General features: G+C 44.5%; 1 protein-coding gene across 6 annotated transcripts in view; it reads right to left on the minus strand.

Annotated features, from left to right (window-relative positions):
- The window catches only part of LOC129865357 (dedicator of cytokinesis protein 4-like), a 151,623-nt gene that overhangs the window by 62,771 nt on the left and 67,591 nt on the right, over positions 1-21,261 (minus strand). For all 6 annotated transcript variants that reach the window (XM_055938088.1, XM_055938085.1, XM_055938084.1 and 3 more), the window contains exon 13: positions 5,334-5,459. In XM_055938088.1, the coding sequence (XP_055794063.1) occupies positions 5,334-5,459 (126 nt within the window). The remainder of the gene's footprint in view (positions 1-5,333; positions 5,460-21,261) is intronic.

Genomic DNA, 21,261 nt, shown 5'->3' on the forward strand with positions numbered 1-21,261 from the left:
GGGCAGAGCAAATGGCAGGGCAATTTGTCACTTGTTTTGGCAATCAGTGGCTGTATTGGAGGGGGAGGGGTTTCACCTCTCCTAGCCAATCAGCAATTAGTACAGGGAGGTGTATTCTCCACCTCTGCTAGACAATTAGCAAGTATTGTTAATTCTTCAGTCTCCCCTGGCTTCTTAGCAGCGGCTTACCGTCGACGAAACAAAGACGCTTCTCCCGAGTTGTTCGAGGAAAGCTCCACACCACTCTCTCACTTGAGTATCTTACCTAGTTGTTTACAGACAAATCCACTTGGTACTCTTTTGTAGCTTTGTCAACTATGTGTGCGTTTTCTATACCTGTTCGGGACCTTTCCCTGTAGACTTTACAGACGCTCCCCACCCCTTGGCTGCAACCCATGTGGAATTCTGGCTTTTCTGGCAGCGTTTGGAACTGCCAATCATCTCAGCTTATGCTGCCTTTCAGTCCCTTGACATGTTGGCCGTGATGGAGAACTGGATCACCCCAGAGAACACTGGTACACCAGCTACTCTTTCTTCACCGGACTATGTTTTCTCTCGTAGTCCGAGAGCATCTGGTCGTCGCGGTGGTGGCACAGGTCTACTCATTTCTAAGTGGAGATTTTCTCTTCCCTCCCTCGCTCACCTGTCCATCTCCTCATTTGAATTCCATGCTGTCACTGCCACTCAAGCTTCACATTGTTGTCATGTATCGCCCACCAGGTGCCCTTGGAGAATTCCTCAATGAGATTGACATCCTGATGAGCTCATTTCCTGATGATGGCTCACCGCTCTTCGTACTTGGCAACTTCAACCTCCCAACGTCTGCCATCGATTCATTTCTTTCACGGCCTTGCCTCTTTTCACCTCACCCTTTCTCAATCCCCTCCAACTCAAAAGGCAGGCAATATGCTTGACCTCATCTTTACTAGAGGCTGTTTGCGTACTAATCTCACTGCAACCCCTCTCCAGGTCTCTGATCACTACTTTGCTTCCTTTTCCGTATCCCTTTCCTCTAACCCTAACCACTCAGCCCCTACCCAGATGCTCATGCTCTGTCACAATCGTTGCTCGCTCTCTCACTTCTCTCTCCTCTCGTCTTCTATCCTATGTTCTCTCTCCCATCTGCTAAATCCTTCTGTCTCCTGAATATGCCTCTTCGACCCTAATCTCCTCCCTTTCTGCATCCCATGACTCGCACTGTCCCCTTTCCTCCAGGCCGTGTCGGCCCTCCCCTCCTTCTCTGTGGCTGAGTGACTCATTGCGAGCTTACAGAACAGGGCTGTGGGCAGCTGAGCCAAAAATGAGGAAAACTAAACTTCCGGAGGACCTATCATCCTTTCACTCCTATCTACCTTCTCTTCCTATGTATTCCTCTGTACGTGGCTAAAGCCACTTTAAAATGTCAAGATTCTGCCTCTAACTCTAGGAAACTCCTTTCCACCTTCTCCTCTCTCCTTAAATCGGCAGGTAGCCTAGTGGTTAGAGCGTTGAGCCAGTAACCGAAAGGTTGCTAGATCAAATCCCTGAGCTGACAAGGTAAAAATCTGTCATTCTGCCCCTGAACAAGACAGTTAACCCACTGTTCCTAGGCTGTCATTGTAAAATAAGAATTTGTTCTTAACTGACTTGCCTAGTTAAATAAAATAATAATCCTCCTCCCTCTCTGCAGACTAAAGGTTGACTAGATCCCCTACTCATTCACTCAGCCTATAAAGTCTGCCTGTCTCACTCGCACAACTACCATATGCCTTGAACTCTTTCTTTCCAGATGATATCCTGCGACTAGTGAGGTCTGGCCACCCGACAAACTAGCCCACTCAACCCCTCCTCCCTTCTCCAAAACAACTCTTGAAACATTCTTCCATTCCTCACTTCCCTCATCAACTCATCCCTGACCGCTGGCTGCGTCCCCTCTGACTTCAAAAGGGCCCGAGTTGCTTCCCCTCAAACACTCAACTCATCTGACGTCAAAAACTATAGACCTGTATCCCTTTTTTTGTTTTCTTTCCAAAACACTTGAGCGTGCCGCCTCTGATCAACTTTCTAGTTCTCGCTCAAAACTATCTTCTTGATCCTAACCAGTCATGCTTCAAGACGGGTCACTCAGCCGAGACTGCTCTTCTCTGTGTCACGGAGGCTCTCCACACTGCCAAAGCTGACTCTCTCTCATCCTCCTAGATCTATCCACTGCCTTTGACACCGTGAGATCCTCCTCTCCACCCTCTGAGGGCTGGGCGCTTCCGGCACTGCACACTCTTGGATTGCATACTACCTGGCAGGCCGCTCCTACCAGGTGACGTGGAGAGGATCTGTGTCTGCATTCTGTACTCTCACTACTGGTGTACCCCAGGGCTCGGCCCTCTTTTCTCTACACACCAAGTCACTCGGCTCCGTCATATCAAGCTCAACCTCAACAAGACGGAGCTGCTCTTCCTCCCGGGGAAGGCCTGCTTGCTCAAAGACCTCTCTATCACGGTTGACAACTCCAGAGCGTCGTCCTCCCAGCGTGCAAAGAACCTTGGCGTGACTCTGGACAACACCTTGTCATTCTCTGCAGACATCAAAGCAGTACACTCCGGTCTGCCACCTCAGATCTCTTGGACCTCCCACCCCACGGGATGGCAGCTCCCCCTCAGCCCAGACCCTGCCCATCTTCCGAATACATTTGAGACCATACCCCTTCAAACAGTATCTTAAATAATCCTCCTCGTCACTCAGGGATTAAGTACATGGATGTTAGTATAATTGCACGTCAACCCAACCTGCAATTTTTTTTCTGCTGTTCAGTGGTCATTTACATTTATGATATACACATACATGTTAGAGTTAAATAAGTTAAGGAGAAAAGTCTGTTTATCAGCAAAGAGAAGGCATCGACACATCACACTGTCAGCAAGGCTAGGGTGACCTCTTCACCCCAGTGACAGACATGGAAGTGACAGGGTTGGCACAGGGCACATCAACATCCCAAAGGCTGGCAAAAGGCGTATAGCGGCACCCTCACTGCATACTTCATATAGCTGACAATAACATGTCAAATATTACAAATGAATCAATGTGCTTGGTTTTCACTTGCGCCTGCACTTTCAGGTGTGTGTGGGGCTCTGGAAGTAGAATGGATGTATGGTCACAGTACGGCTAAGCGACTATGGCTTTCAAGACGGCAGGTGCTTCCTGCAGTATGACTCAGACGGGTGACATGGATGCTACACACACAGTCATCTAGTGATAACACATTCCTGTGCTATTCTATTACCTCATCACCCGGTACCCCGGGCCACAAGGTGTGACAGTTAAACCAGACGCTCTTCACTTACTTTGTGAGATAAGGAGAATTACACCCCCACACTTACATTCTGAGCTGGTGGGATGTGTTAGTATTTTGTTGCTGTACACAACTGAACTACCTGAGCCAGTGAAGTGTTCAACCTGTACTGAGATATGTGTACACACACACACACACACATACACACACACACACACACACACACATTCAAGAGTAGCTCGTAGCTGCCTCGTATGAAAACAGCCTCCTGAGGAGGTCTGTCTAACTTCACCGCCTAGAGAATAATTACAGGAAAGGACAAATGTATAAGCTCAAGGCGGCCTTTGAAGGGCAGTCTCGGGACGGAAATAGCCGAGAAGTAGTGGTACACGTTTTATAAATAGGGTTATTGGAGAAGTAGCACAATGTAGCAAGGCAACATCTGCACGAGAGAAGACAGGTCCGTATCCACTTCAGAGAATAGTTAGACTAGAAACGAGAGGAAGTCGTCTTCTTCCAGCCCCTGTGTGTGTGTGTGTGTGTGTGTGTGTGTGTGTGTGTGTGTGTGTGTGTGTGTGTGTGTGTGTGTGTGTGTGTGTGTGTGCAAAAATAGCTCTCCACATCTCTATCTAATGGCTTCTAGGGTTCAACTCAACCCAGAGAGATCGACTCTCTCTCTCACACACACACACACACACACACACACACACACACACACACACACACACACACACACACACACACACACACACACACACACAGAGAGCCTGGAGAGGCTGACAGAGAGAGCAGCGCAGCTTGACTATAATCCTTTGCCTACAGGAGCGTACACACACTAAAATCCCTAGCCCAGGGGCACGGTGAAAGTGGGAGCAGACTCTGACAAAGAGCGTGAATATAAATCTTGAGCTGCTGTATAAGGCAAAACACTAGGGGACACACAGCAATCGGTTCCTCTTTTTGTGTTTCTCTTTATGTGAATGGACGTTCACATGGATTTTTTTCTTTTATGGTTGTTTTGCAAGTAAGTTTTCCTGTACACTTTACTATGTACAGTCATTCATGCCAATACACACTCACCGGACAGTTTATTAGGTCATCTAGTACCGGGTTGAACCCCCCCTGTTCTTCCAGAACAAACCCCACTTTGCCTGGCATTCAAATGTTGCTCAATTGTTATCAAGGGACCTAACCTTTTTCCAGGATAAGTTCAGAGATGCCGTTCTGCACACCACTGTTGTACTGTGCCGTTATTTGTCGGTTTGTGGCCCTCCTGTTAGCTTGCACGATTCTTACCATTCTCCTTCGACCTCTCTCATCAACAAGCTGCTTATGCCCACAGGACTGCCGCTGACTGTTTTTAGTTTGTCGCACCATTCTCTGTAAACCTTAGACACCGTTGTGCGTGAAAAGCCCAGGTGTTACGTCCGTCGTTAAATGAAGACCAAGGTGCAGCGTGGTAGGCGTACATTTTCTTTAATATTAAATGTTCCACTAAAAAACAATAAACAACTCAACGAACGTGAAGCTAGGAGTGCAACACCTGCAACACAAAATGACAAGATCCCACAACTGAAGGTGGGAAAAAGGGCTGCCTAAGTATGATCCCCAATCAGAGACAACGATAGACAGCTGCCTCTGATCGGGAACCATACTCGGCCAACAAAGAAATATAAACATAGATTTCCCACCCTAGTCACGCCCTAACCTACCAAATAGAGAATTAAAAGGATCTATAAGATCAGGGCGTGACACCAGGAGGGCGGCCGTTTCTGAGATACTGGATTTGGCGGGCCTTGCACCGACGACCATACAACGCTCAAAGCAGCTTAGGTCACTTGTTTTGCCCATTCTAACGTTCAATCGATCAGTAACTGAATGCCTCGATGCCTGTCTGCCTACTTAATATAGCAGGCCACGTGACTCACTGTCTGTGGTAACGATCCATTTCCGTGAAGCCGGTGGTGTACATTGGCCATGCATGTAGATTTACCTGCAAAACCAGTGCAGTACAGACGTCGCTATGTTTTGACCAAAGAAGAGGTTAGCTGCGTGGGTGGTTTCTTACCTGGCATGATGATGTCAGAGAAGCCCAGTTTCTTGGTGATGGACACTCCTCTGGTGAACAACACCATGTACTCTCTCCTCAGCTGTTCAATGTCCCCGTGCAGCAACTGGAGAGATACAGCCAGGCCTGGGAACAGAAGAAGCCCACACAAATGTTTAGAAGTAAAGTGACGCATCGTGAATACTTGACATGTAGTAAGATGTGACTCACGTGCGCACACACACACACACACACACACACACACACACACACACACACACACACACACACACACACACACACACACACACACACACACACACACACACACACACACCATGAGTCAGACTACGGTATGCTATAAGAAATAATAAACAGAAAGCATCGGTGTCATTTCCATCTAATATATTGGAAAACACCCAATAAATGTAAAATTGCAGACTGTGGCCTTGGAATAAAACCCCTGCTTCTATTTTCAGTATTTTTTCATTTTCATACCGTTCCATATCTCCTTGATGCCATGTTAGATATTGCTCCGGTTTTCAAGGAAGTAAAAAAGTATTTTGGTCAACCAGACCATTGATCCTGTCATTCTGAAATGTTTCAGGTCAATATATTCTTGAATTTAGAAACGGGTACATATTTCGCCGGCCTGCTAAAAGGAGAAGCTACAGCACTTTGTGACCCAAGATGGCAAGGGTTTAATTCCCCCAAACTACAATATCCACACACACACACACACGTATAGATGCACGCACACACATTCCTCGAACAGATTCGCCTGTCACAGCTCAAACCACAGGAATACAGAGGCAGCAGTCTTGTATCGACACCGAAATCCTTCCACAGTAACGTTATGTTTTAACATGGCACAGTCAAGGCTTGATCAATAATCAAAGACAAGAAACCCCTTAAGTTTGGGGGGAGATTCCACAGTGCTTGGGGCATGTCCGCCTTGCCCTCCCTTTCATGTGGATGAAGCCCATGGCACAGCACAGCCTCACAGCCACTCCAGGGCCACAATTAGGCAAACCCCTACTTCATTACTATTCTACACAGTAACCCACAAGAGTATTCAGGGCTGCCAGCCTGCCTGCCACCGCTTTGACACTCTCTCCCCTCTGTCTTCCTCACTGGCATTTCACCAACTTAACACAAGGAGCACAGGGAGCAACAGGATGGAACATTTCCTGCTGTTCAACAACAACAACACACAGCCTTGTGTTGCTTCTGTCCGTTGCGGAGCCTCATTCTCTGTCACCTTTGCTGACTCCGTACCCTCTCTCTCTCTCCGTCTCTCTATTCCTGCTCATTCGTTCTCTCTCTTCTCACTCCCTCTCATCCTCTCTCTATGTTTCTTCAAACCAATATCATTTCCCACGTTCCTCTGCTTCATATTTTCTCATATTGTCTCCATTCGTCTCTCCCTGTTAATTGGCTAGCAGCTAGCTAATATTTCTCCATGGCTGGTTTTGGTTGGTAGTTGGAAGCTCTACACAGCGAGCCCCGCTACGCAGCACACCACCGCTCATTTTAATTGTTCCCCCGACAACCAGACTAATGAATTGAAGGCCTTTAATTATGCAAGTTATTCCACCGTCTCCCGCATCAATGATTTATAAGGGCAGGGCCTGTGGAGAAGAGAGCGGATGCGCGCAGTCACCTGGCTACAGGGCTGAGAGGCTCAACTGCTTGCCTTTTAGTGCAGCCGTATAGTCGCCTGCTGCAATACAGCAGAACGCGTTAAACGCTGGAGTTGATATTGAAATGAAGCGGATACATCCCATACAGCAGGAATGGTGGCTGGCTTTAAATACACCGAATTAGCGGGGAAACAAGTGTTCTCAGTCAAGTAAATCCAAGTGAAATGTAATGGGGTTTGTTCTGTAGAAATCAACACTTTACCTCTTCGGGATGACTAATCTGCTTTTATGCATAACATGCTGTTACTAAAAAAGGTTTTCACATGCAGGGGTTCCATGGAACTACTCCATACACTGTGATTATGTCAACGTTTTATGCCGAATCATAATTAATGAATGTGCCCTCGCGCCTCAATGAGCCAAACACCACTGGTTTGACATAATTCATCAGCAACTGCTGTATCAATCCATATTGCATTCGTCATCATTCAGATGAAACGCACACAGCTTTACTGTAATGTAGTTTGAATCTGGAAGGTATTCGATGGAAAGCGCCGGAGCTCCTGATAAACACAATTTAACAGGCCAGGGTAAAAAAAAATGCACATTTTAAAATAATTCCACCACAGAGGACACGTCAACTCTACTTCAATCATGTGATGGGATGTGATGTGATGCGATGTGTGTGTGGGGAGAATGGGTGAGTTGATGAGCAAGAGGACGAGAGCGATGCATAATGACGTAAACACCAATTGCGAATGAAGAACAGGGTGGGTCAGTCTATTATTTTGATCCATTCTAATTATAGGCCTAATCTTAAAATGTTATGTTACCTATATCAGTTCACCGAATCAAAGCTGTCTTATCAGTCTACTCTGGCCTACTTGGAATAGGCTACACAGTGAGCGTAGTTGTACATGTTGAACGGCTTTCAATATCTGGGAAGATATCCACTTTGGGCAGCTATAAGGCAGCCGCATAACTGTTGCGGTACAACAGTGTGGAAGAATGACAAGACACAAAGAGAAAATAGAAGACTACAACCAAACAAAAGGTATGTCAAAGTGTGTCAAACTATTGAAAGTTTTTTTTTTTTAAATTGGGTCAACTGTTAGGACAAGGGACAACATGAAACTAAATCCAACGAATGCCATTGCGTGAAGATGCACACAAACACGAGCGGACAATAATTGATTATTTTTGACTGCTGTCATATCTACACTCATATTCATTATGAGGCCTTTATAGCTTTTTTTGCAGAGTTTCACTATTTATCAAGGCCACTTGGCGCTTATAATGATGCTTCGGATACGTTTCCATCATTTGACTGCGCGTCTTTTGACCATGTGTCTTGGTGGTTGGGTTATTTCAGCCCAGCCTCACATTCAATTCGCGCATATATGTACAAAATGTATTTCAGCAGATTTCGTGCGTTTTTGTGCATTTTTGGGGTGGTTCAATTCGTTTGAAAATACACGAATTTCTGTGCTACTTAATTCGTGCGAAAATACACGAATTTCTGTGCTACTTAATTCGTGCGAAAATACACGAATTTAACCAGTAGGCGACACACAAGCGGTTGCAACAACCATAGACGCGATCGCCTGTATTTATTTATTTTACGTTATGAATATATAGATATTTTGTCTTTTTTTTTAACCATAAGAGGTTATATATATATTGTCTTTATTTAATCCCTATTAAAACATTGTGGTTTTATGCCTATATGTACTGTTTTAGATTTTTCTGAACAGACTTTTCAGGATAGAATGAATGTAAGCAATGCATGATGGTTAATGGTGTTTTATTCGGTTGTAGTTCCATGTATTTCTTAAAAAATAAACGTGTAAACCATTTTTATTGAACAGAATGTAACTGAAAATACAATGGCAGCCTTGCCATTGTCCATCAATAACAACACTTTTTTTTTTCGTATAACATTTGGGGAAACGTATGCAGTCATTGTAGTCTTACATTTTGTTGGCCAACCAAAATTACCAAAACGTTAACCCGTAATAAGGCTAGGGTGGCTGAGTGTAAATACATGGCTCTGAGTGTAAGCACCTTTTCACTAGAAACGTTCTTGTGTTCAAATTACCGTCAGTGCGAAATAGCTAGAAAGCTTTCGTATTTCCACTTGGCTGCACCTACGGTTACGATAACGATAAATCAAGTGCAATACCTGCGTCGACCTGTGTCGAGCAGCAAAACACCGGAAAGCTTCTAGCCTACCGGAAAGTTACAAGAAGAACAAGAATAGTTACCTCATCCGGTCATGTGACACTCTGGATGCCCCCTAAAAGCAATTTCAACCGTTTTGAAAAATGACGCCTGGTAACCCCAAAAAAATACCAGGTGCATGAAAAGTTTGGACTTAGAATATTTTTTGAAAACCTCCATAAATCACTCAGGCCATTGACTCGAAAAGAAAAAACATAAAATATTTTCCAGAAGAAAAAACAGAATATTTTTTGAAAACCTCCATAAATCACTCAGGCCAGCACCCATTGATTTGGGGCGGTAGTATAGCGCTCCCAGAGCGGGTATGGAAGTCTGGATCCCCCCTAAAAGCATTTAAGGCTCTGTGTGTCTTTAAGCACCATACTTTTTCACTCCATCCTTGCTGTGTGTGTGTGTGTGTGTGTGTGTGTGTGTGTGTGTGTGTGTGTGTGTGTGTGTGTGTGTGTGTGTGTGTGTGTGTGTGTGTGTGTGTGTGTGTGTGTGTGTGTGTGTGTGTGTGTGAGAGCTTTTCTTTGACATCTGTTTAGCGAAATTACTGATTTACAGTTCATGAGGGTTGACCGATTCACACATTTAAAGTTTTGGAAAGATCTGACTTTTTAAACCTTCGAAACAGCACCTATGACCCCATTTTAAGGCACTTCCGGTTGGCACAGGAAGCTATAAGTAAATACATATCCTGATCGGGGTATGCTTTTACAGAATCCTGAGTTTTAAGTCTATACGTTAAGAACTGACTGATTTACACAGGGTTGAATGCACTATATATCACAAACTGCTGGTTAGGTATGGTAAAACACTTTTAGGGTGATTTTATCACTTCCGGTTGCTCCATGAAGCTTAGAATCAACACAGGTAGACCTCATAGTGGCTTGATGGATTGTCATTGAAGACAGGTTCATAACACATTCATAACCCACATAGGCTTCAGGTTGAATTTAGGGGTGCAGGCAATGTGTTCCTATGGGGTGAGATGTCATTGTAAACTGTTTGATGTAAACACCTTCTTTTAACTGTTAAGGGTTAATGCCACACAGTCAATGTTAGGCTTGCACAGAGACCTTAGGAACGTTCCTGAGGTCAAATTGTGCTTCTAAACCTTAACAGTTCTCTCTCTGTCTCCCAAAAGCAAAAGACTTGAAATGTAGGTCAAGGGTCATCTTCTTGTCACTGTCGCTGCGCTCAGACCGAGCAAGCTACGGTCAAGCGGGGCATCTCGTTGAACTCGGCACGGCTATGGTGATGTCATTTTTAGTGGTGATTTCAGAATGCTATTTTGGTGATTTTTCACTGTTGAAACATATTGCAAATGCACTAAAGTCAACTAGCAAGTCACTGTCCATCAGCCAATTAGATATTTTCAGACACCAAACTGATACCATCTGACTCCAAACTCACTTTTTCCAACTTGTTTAGAAGCCAACTATCACATATTTCAGAGCAGGCCCAAAATTCACAGCGCCTTCCATTTAAACCATAATAAAACAAATAATACGTAGTTATGTTCTAGCTGCGGGTCCAGTTTTCACATTATGTTTAGCCCTATGTGAGGCGACCTCGAATCCCAAGTTTCGGCTCAATAGGTCATTCGGTGCCCAAGCAAAACCTTAATTGGTGCTGAAATTCCACTTTTTTCCATGCCTTGCTACGATGTCCTTGAATGAGCTATCGGACAGAAATGTCGGGGTCCGTCTCTATGGGCCGAGCCGGTTTCAATGCACCTAGTCTTGCAACTCTGTGACTTTTCTAAATGTCACCATTTTGTAATGCTCAAAATGAATTGAAGTCAATGCAAATGCACCGAGGCTTTTTATCGGTCCGAGAACCTTCTAGAGCCACATAACTCACCGTGCTTAATCGACCTGAGCTCTAGAACAGGTTTGTAAAGTTTCAGAACTCTAGGTCTGACGGTTCTTTAAAAGTTCAAACAAAAGTAACTATTGCAGGCACTGTCTGCCTCTAAGCCCCTCAGTGTGTCACTCCATCCTTTCTGTGTGGGTGTGTAAATTTTTCCTTGAAATCTGATGGGATGAATGACTGATTTACAGTTCATGAGGGTTGCCTATTCACATATATTAAGTTTTGGAAAGATTTGACTTTTTTAACCTTCGAAACAGCCCTTTTGACACCATTATGGCACTTCCGGTTGGCACAGGAAGTTGAAAGTAAACACATATCCTCATTGGAGTGGGCTTTTACAGAATCCTGAGTTAAGTCTATACGTTAAGAACTCACTGATTTACATAGGGTTGAATGCACTATTTCTCTCAAACTGCAGGTTGGGTATGGCAAACACTTTTAGGGTGATTTAACCACTTCCGGTTGCTCCAGGAAGCTTAGAATCGACACAGGTAGACCTCATAGTGGCCTGATGGATTGTCATCGAAGACAGGTTTATAAGGCATTATTAACCCACATAGGCTTCAGGTTGAATTTAGGGGAGCAGGCAATGTATTCCTATGGGGAGACATGTCATTGTAAACTGTTTGATGTAAACACCTTCTTTTAACTATTAAGGGTTAATGCCACACGGTCAATGTTAGGCTTGCACAGATCGGGAGGACCTTAGGAACGTTCCTGAGGTCAAATTGTGCTTCTAACCTTAACGGTTCTCTCTCTGTCTCCCAAAAGCAACAAAAAATATGAAATTGAGGTCAAAGGGTCATTTGGGTCCTTCTTCTTGTCCCTGTCGCTGCACTCAGACCGAGCTAGCTACGGTCAAGCGGGGCATCTCGTTGAACTCGGCACGGCCTGGAGATAATGGCAATGCCATTGCAGGCTTTGTGTGTCTTTAAGCACCGTACTTTTTCACTCCATCCTTTTATCCCCTTTTCTTTGTGGTATCCAATCGCTAGTAATTACTATCTTGTCTCATCGCTACAACTCCCGTATGGGCTCAGGAGAGACGAAGGTCGAAAGCCACGCGTCCTCCGAAGCACAACCCAACCAAGCCGCACTGCTTCTTAACACAGCGCGCCTCCAACCCGGAAGCCAGCCGCACCAATGTGTCGGAGGAAACACCGTGCACAAGGCCCCCTTGGCTAGCGCGCACTGCCCCCGGCCCGCCACAGGAGTCGCTGGAGCACAATGAGACAAGGATATCCCTACCGGCCAAACCCTCCCTAACCCGGACGACGCTAGGCCAACGGACCTCCCGGTCGCGGCCAGCTGCGGCAGAGCCTGGGCGCGAACCCAGAGACTCTGGTGGCGCAGCTAGCACTGCGATGCAGTGCCCTAGACCACTGCGCCACCCGGGAGGCAGATCTGACCTTTTTAACCCTTCGAAACTGACCCTATGGCACCATTTGAAGGTACTTCCGGTTGACATAGGAAGCTGAAAGTAAACACATATCCTCCTTGGGTAGGCTCTTATATAATATTGAGTTTTAAGTCTTTATGTTAAGAACTGACTTATTTACAGAGGGTTAAATGAGTGTGTGTTATTTCATAAAATCACATAAAATCACAGAATTCTGGCAGAGCTTCGAGACCCACTTAAAAAATGTTCGTCTGATTACACAGCAACTGGATCTGTAATTATTTATTTTTTTAACTCCTTTTTGTGAACATGACCAATTTGTCAATGTACGATTTCTCTTAAATTACGATAGATAAATGGCTGGTTCTTTTTTTCCTGACACCGTATGCTTATGTACTTTGACGTGAAGCGGTCAAATTAGCACCCTACTTTGCGTTTTTGACTTTTAATCCCAATCCCATAACTCAAAAAGCATTGAGGCCTCGACGCCATCTTGTTCGGGGCCAACTGTCCATTACGTCTTCGAAATATTTTCGGAGATTTAGGAGAAAAGGCCACATGCATTTGCAATGTGCTTGTGCATTTGCAATATTATTTATTTTCCCTCTGGTGGGTATTTCCGAGACTGCGGAAAAATGACCAAAATGTGTTATTTTTATAAAACGGAAACCGAACGTCCGAGAGATTTAGTTTGATGACTTCCTGAAAGATCTTTCCCCCGCGCACGGCCCGACGCCGTCCACGAATTTTAGAAACGTTGCAGGACGTCTAGTAAGGGACCTTATATTTGCAATGTGGCGTTTCTCACTAACCATATGGCGAGTGCTAAAATGTTCCCTTAAGGTATGGAAAGGCCTTGGAAAGGCCTTAAGTGTAAGCCAACATAATTCATTATTTTACATTAACATGTAATACATGCATTATGAAGAAAATGGTGTAATTTAGGCTCCACGAAATATGAAATGGGTTATGAAGAAAATCGTGTATGGTTGCCTACATGACAAAAAGGCGTTCTGATTACAAGTGCACCAGTATCCAAAGTATTAAGCGAAATCAAGCACAGAAAACAGCATTGGCATTAATAAAACAATATTTCCCACGAATTAAGTCGCACTTAAATGTGCGTCTTTTCTCAAAAATTCTGTTCAGCAAGTCTAAAACAGTACATATAGGCATACAACGACACATTGTAAAACATGGTTAAACAAAGACAACATTTCTGTATATTCATGACGTTGAATTAGCCATTAAGAAGAACAAAAATTAAATACAAATTATCGCGTCTACATGGTTGTTGCAAGAGGTTGTGTGTCGCCTACTGGTTAAATTCGTGTCTTTTCGCACGAATTAAGTAGCACAGAAATTCGTGTATTTTCGCACCAATTAAGTAGCACAGAAATTTGTGTATTTTCAAACGAATTGAACCACCCCAAAAATTCACAAAAACGCACGAAATCTGCTGAAATACATTTTGTACATATATGCGCGAATTGAATGTGAGACTGTGTTGGTTATTTTTATTTTGTCCATATAAAAAAAAAGCTACTACCACGTTCTAATGCATATGCTTTCTGTTTCATCGTTGTAGCAATGGCACTCCACTAATAAAATTGATTGAACACTTGAATTTTAGCCATTTTTATATTGATTGAACACTTGAATTTTAGCCATTTTTATTCGTATATATATTTTTACATATAGCCTACAGTAACATAAACTAATGAAAATACTAGCGTGTTAGTTGAAATAAAATACTAATCATATTCTAATGTCACCCAAGGCCTTCAATAAACACAACCAAATGATTATTTTTGCGATAGCATATATGAAATATATTAATTACACTGTTAGAATGTTGCAGTCAGAATGACTGCTCTTTAGCTTGAACTGGGTCCCGCGGGGCCCAGCGGTTCTAGTGTTAACCTGTCTCCTCCCCTTCATCTACACTGGTTGAAGTGGATTTAACAAGTGACATGAATAAGGGATCATAGCCTTCACCTGGACAGTCTATGTCATGGAAAGAGAAGCACTCAGTGTAGAAACACCATGATAAGTGCGGGGTGGCAGGTAGCCTGGCGCTTAAGAGCGTTAGGCCAGTAACCAAAAGGTTGCTGGGTCGACTCCTGAGCCTGTTAGGTGGGGAAATCTGCCGTTATGCCCTTGAGCAAGGCAGCCCCCAACAACAACTCCTCCCCGGGCGTCAATGACGTGGACGTTGATTATGGCAGCCCCCCCCCCCCCCCCCACACACACACCTCTCTGATTCAGAAGGGTTAAAGGCGGAAGACACGTTTCCGGTTGAATGCATTCAGTTGTGCAACTGACTAGGTATCCCCTTTCCCCTTCGGTGATGTATTGAAGCATACAGTATCCCAAGTTGCTATACACCTCTATCAACTGCATGGTTACCGATTCTATTAAATACAGCAGAGCAGAACACTTAAGTGTTATTGGACCATATCATCCTGCATGGAAACTGCCACAAATTCCCCCGATGTCTAAACCTCCTAAACTCTTGTGCAACCTCCTGAAAAATCAACACATCTTAAAAGCATTCTGAATCCCCATCCTCTTAGTTAACATCAAATATGCATGTCTTATCTGATATCAACAACAACAACATAACAGACTACTAGATACTATCGCAATGTGCATGTCTTATTTGATATCAACAACAACATAACAGACTACTAGATACTACCGCAATTTGCATCTGATATAAGGATTATAATCTCATTTTATAGAACTTATTAATTCAACTCCATCGAGTCAGAGAGAGTGCAGTAAATGGTTGATTAAAGTGGATCTCTGTGAGGATATTGTTCTCCTACTTAGCATCATTCCCCAGTTCACTTTTGTCTGGGAATTAATTCCAATTTCTCGCTTATCAATTCAACTGAGCAAATAACATCTTCATTTATTCCAAAGCCAATCTTTCATTTGGGATTTTAACTGGCGCCGGGCTATTAGGGATGACCCCATTTAGTCGACTGGCCGATTGTTTGGTCGATAGGCTGTTGGTCGACCAAAATGTTTTTCCTCGAGCTGTAGAAAAAAATATATATGTCATGGTGCACAAGACACCTGTCTGAGTGGACTAATCCATTGTGGAGGCTGTTGGGATGGCACAGTCCATCAGTCTAAGATATGGTACTACAATTGTATATGGTTATATTATGTAAGAACAATGGTGCAACACAAATACAAATGATATTATTTTATAATAAACGTGCTTTCTCCCGCGTTGGGTAGTGGTCGCTGTCCGGGGTTCTGAAACACATCAGTGCGCTGTTGAATTGACGCATTTCTCTAGACCACGTTTCTATGTGCATAATAGCAAAGTTAACCAGCATATTGGTGTTGAGAACAATGCGGCAGAGGCAGCAGCGGAGTTGGGAGAAGAGAAAACAGCCCTTGCCTTAATTGTCTAAGAAAAGCGAGGAGAGAGAAAACGCCAACTTAATTAGGTCAATAATCAATAGCCTAACTGTTAAATGTGCCTTGCTTTATAAACCATCCATATAAACTCAGCAAACAAAGAAACGTCCCTTTTCCAGGACCCTGTCTTTCAAAGATACTTCGTAAAAATCCAAATAACTTCACAGATCTTCAATGGAAAGAGTTTAAACACTGTTTCCCATGCTTGTTCAATGAACCATAAACAATTAATGCACCTGTGGAACGGTCATTAAGACACTAACAGCTTACAGACGGTAGGCAATTAAGGTCACAGTTATGAAAACTTAGGACACTAAAGAGGCCTTTCTACGGACTCTGAAAAACACCAAAAGAAAGATGCCCAGGGTCCCTGCTGATCTGCGTGAACGTGCCTTAGGCATGCTGCAAGGAGGCATGAGGACTGCAGATGTGGCCAGGGAAATAAATTGCAATGTCCGTACTGTGAGACGCCTAAGACAGCGCTACAGGGAGACAGGAAGGACAGCTGATCGTCCTCGCAGTGGCAGACCACGTGTAACAACACAGGATCGGTACATACAATCATCACACCTGCGAGACAGGTACAGGATGGCAACAACAACTGCCTGAGGTACACCAGGAGTGCACAATCCCTCCATCAGTGCTCAAGCTGTCCGCAATAGGCTGAGAGAGGCTGGACTGAGGGCTTGTAGGCCTGTTGTAAGGCAGGTCCTCACCAGACATCACCGGCAACAACGTCGCCTATGGGCACAAACCCACCGTCGCTGGACCAGACAGGACTGGCAAAAAGTGCTCTTCTCTGACGAGTCTCGGTTTTGTCTCACCAGGGGTGATGGTCGGATTCGCATTTATCGTCGAAGGAAAGAGCATTACACCAAGGCCTGTACTCTGGAGCGGGATCGATTTGGAGGTGAGGGTCCATCATGGTCTGGGGCGGTGTGTCACAGCATCATCGGACTGAGCTTGTTGTCACTGCAGGCAATCTCAACGCTGTGCGTTACAGGGAAGACATCCTCCTCCCTCATGCGGTACCCTTCCTGCAGGCTCATCCTGACATGACCCTCCAGCATGACAATGCCACCAGCCATACTGCTCGTTCTGTGAGTGATTTCCTGCAAGGCAGGAATGTCAGTGTTCTGCCATGGCCAGCGAAGAGCCCGGATCTCAATCCCATTGCGCACGTCTGGGACCTGTTGGATCGGAGGGTGAAGGCTAGGGCCATTCCCACCTGAAATGTCCGTGAACTTGCAGGTGCCTTGGTGGAAGAACTGGCAAATCTGATGCAGTCCATGAGGAGGAGATGCACTGCAGTATTTAATGCAGCTGGTGGCCACACCAGATACTGACTGTTACTTTTGATTGACACCCCCTCCCCCCCTTGTTCAGGGACACATTATTAAATTTCTGTTAGTCACATGTCTGTGGAACTTGTTCACTTTATGTCTCAGTTGTTGAATCTTGTTATGTTCATACAAATATTTACACATTAAGTTTGCTGAAAATAAACGCAGTTGACAGTGAGAGGACGTTTCTTTTTTCCTGCGTTTATATCTACATAAATAAGACAGATCCTGCTTCTGTTGCCTGTTTGAGTGTTTGTTTAATAGTCTAGCAACCACGACTGTTTTTAATCTTTGCTATGCTGTAAAAAAAAAAAAGCTTTACACTTTTTTTTGTTAGAACAGCCTCTGGTATTATTTACTATTTATTTAGTGTTCCAAATTGTCCGAAAAAGTATATTTCTAATACTAATAACCCTCCTTTTTCCTTGTTCTCTTCCTTATTGTTATTATTACTATTATTATTAATATCATCATTATAATAACTGTCATTATTATTAGTAGGCTTAGTATAGCAGCTTGGTATAACCACCTGTAACCATCAGCTGTAGGCCTGAGAGCGCATTCTGTTTAGTCTTAATACCATAACTTACTTAGGCCTATATTTCAATACTTATATAGGCTACTGTATCAATCAATCATTTATTCGTTCATGTTATCACACAGCATACGAGTCATTCATGATTTGAAATTAAATCAAGCATTTTAGTTTTAAAATACAATAACAAAGCGACCACTGAATAATTCGCGTAAACAATAAATAGGCCTAAACCGTTCCATTTCAGAAATTGCATTCACAAATAAAATAAATGCGACAGTTTTTAGTCTTTGCTGTAATTAAAGCGTTTACAAAAAAAAGTTACAGACTCTCTGGTACACTTAATAATTTATTTAGTGTTGTTAGCATAGTTCCAAACGGTCAAAAAAAGTATATTGTAATCTAACAGCACCTGTTTAGCATACACAATATGCATGCAGCGCTTGCTCCTTACCTTCTTTTGCTTGATCTCCAGTATTTTCCACAACTAGTCAAATTTATTCCAAACATTCCCTCGTTTCGAGTTTATTTGCCAGTCCACTGCATCCATATTGCTGTCACACGGATTACAAAAACAAAACCAGCCCCGTCGTGGACACCGACGTCTTGCTCCCAGACAAATTAAACAACTTCTTTGCTCTCTTTGAGGACAATAAAGTGCCACTGACACAGTCCGCTACCAAAACCTGCGGGCTCTCCTTCACCGCGGCCAACGTGAGTAAAACATTTAAACCTCCCGGGTGGTGCAGTGGTCTAGGGCCAGAGTCTCTGGGTTCGCGCCCAGGCTGGGCTGGGTTCGCGCCCAGGCTCTGTCGCAGCCGGCCGCAACCGGGAGGTCCGTGGGGCGACGCACAATTGGCATAGCGTCGTCCGGGTTAGGGAGGGTTTGGCCGGTAGGGATATCCTTGTCTCAGTATGTAAAATGTAATAAAATGTATGCACTCTACTGTAAGTCGCTCTGGATAAGAGTGTCTGCTAAATGACTAAAATGTAAATGTAAACGTGTTAACCCTCGCAAGGCTGCCCGGCCCAGATGGCATCCCTAGCTGCGTCCTCAGAGCATGCGCAGACCAGCTGGCTGGTGTGTTTATGGACATATTCAATCGCTCCCTATCCCAGTCTGCTTTTCCCACATGCTTCAAGATGGCTACCATTGTTCCTGTACCCAAGAAAGCAAAGGTAACTGAGCTGAATGAATGACTATCGCCCCGTAGCACTCACTTCTGTCATCATGAAGTGCTTTGAGAGAATAGTCAAGGATCATATCACCTCCACCCTACCTGACACCCTAGACCCACTCCAATTTGCTTACCGCCCCAATAGGTCCACAGATGACGCAATCGCAATCGCACTGCACACTGCCCTAACCCATCTGGACAAGAGGAATACCTATGTAAGAATGCTGTTCATCGATTACAGCTCAGCATTTAACAGCATTTAACACCATAGTACCCTCCAAACTCGTCATTAAGCTCGAGACCCTGGGTCTTTACCCCGCCCTGTGCAACTGGGTCCTGGACTTTCTGACGCGCCGCCCCCAGGTGGTGAGAGTAGGAAACAACATCTCCACCCCGCTGATCCTCAACACTGGGGCCCCACAAGGGTGCGTTCTCAGCCCTCTCCTGTACTCCCTGTTCACCTATGACTGCGTGGCCATGCACACCTCCAACTCAATCATCAAGTTTGCAGACGACACTACAGTGGTAGGCTTGATTACCAACAACGACGGCCTACAGGGAGGAGGTGAGGGCCCACGATAGGACCTGATCAACAACGATTACCAACAACGACGGCCTACAGGGAGGAGGTGAGGGCCCACGATAGGACCTGATCAACAACGATTACCAACAACGAAGGCCTACAGGGAGGAGGTGAGGGCCCACGATAGGACCTGACCAACAACGATTACCAACAACGAAGGCCTACAGGGAGGAGGTGAAGGCCCACGGAGTGTGTTGTCAGGAAAATATCCTCAAACTCAACGTCAAAAAAACAAAAGGAGATGATTGTGGACTTCAGAAAACAGCAGAGGGAGCAACCCCCTATCCACATCGACGGGACAGTAGTGGAGAAGGTGGAAAGTTTTAAGTTCCTCGGCGTACACATCACAGACAAACTGAAAAGGTCTACCCACACAGACAGCGCGGTGAAGAAGGCGCAACAGTGCCTCTTCAACCTCAGGAGGCTGAAGAAATTTGGCTTGTCACCAAAAACACTCACAAACTTTTACAGATGCACAATCGAGAACATCCTGTCGGGCTGTATCACCGCCCGGTACGGCAACTGCTCCGCCCTCAACCGTAAAGCTCTCCAGAGGGTAGTGAGGTCTGCACAACGCATCACCGAAGGCAAACTACCTGCCCTCCAGGACACCTACACCACCCAATGTCACAGGAAGGCCAAAAGGATCATCAAGGATAACAACCACCCGAGCCACTGCCTGTTCACCCCGCTATCATCCAGAAGGTGAGGTCAGTACAGGTGCATCAAAGCTGGGACCGAGAGACTGAAAAACAGCTTCTATCTCAAGGCCACCAGACTGTTAAACAGCCATCACTAACATTGAGTGGCTGCTGCCAACATATTGACTCAAATCTCTAGCCACCTTAATAATAAAAAATTGGATGTAATAAATGTATCACTCGTCACTTTAAACAATGCCTCTTTATATAATGTTACCATCTACAGCATCTTGCCTATGCCGCACGGCCATCGCTCATCCATATATTTCTATGTACATATTCTTATTCATTCCTTTACACTTGTGTGTATAAGGTGGTTGTTGTGAAATTGTTAGATTACTTGTTAGATATTGCTGCACGGTCGGAACTAGAAGCACAAGCATTTCGCTACACTCGCAATAACATCTGCTAACCACGTGTATGTGACCAATACAATTTGATTCGATTTGATTTGCCACGTGTTACAGTGTTCAGAGTTTGTTATAACCAGCTTATTGATGTGATCATGATATGCTGTAGGTCAGGTCCTATTGGTCACGTGCATGCGATGCATACAGGTTTCACTAAAGAGAGCAAGGGTTGAGGGAATAGGGAATGTTTTTCCCTAAACAAATTAGGGGATTTCGGTAAAACATAACTTTGAAGTCAGAAATGGCTGTAATTACGTTGCAGATTCAGCAACACGGACATCTACAGCGATACACACTGTAGATGTTCTGTGGCGGCCGCTGCAGCAGGGAGGAGAGAGAGACAACGGGTGCTAGTCACACAGTCACTCGCAGTCTTTTTTTTTTAACACTGCGCGTCAAGTCTGAGCCAAGCACTGCACACTCAAATCAATTGCGGTCGGACTCCCTCTAGTCATTTGCGTGTCTTAATTATTTAATCAAACAGTTCGCTTAAAGCATCAGACAAGCTCAATGCATGTAGCTGATTGGATCAAAACACACAGGATGTGTCTACATATGGAAGAATACACGTTTAAAAATGTCCGAACAGACGACTAACTATTATTGTTATTAACTCTC

Source organism: Salvelinus fontinalis, chromosome 11 (genome assembly GCF_029448725.1).
Source record: "Salvelinus fontinalis isolate EN_2023a chromosome 11, ASM2944872v1, whole genome shotgun sequence".
Classification (NCBI taxonomy): domain Eukaryota; kingdom Metazoa; phylum Chordata; class Actinopteri; order Salmoniformes; family Salmonidae; genus Salvelinus; species Salvelinus fontinalis.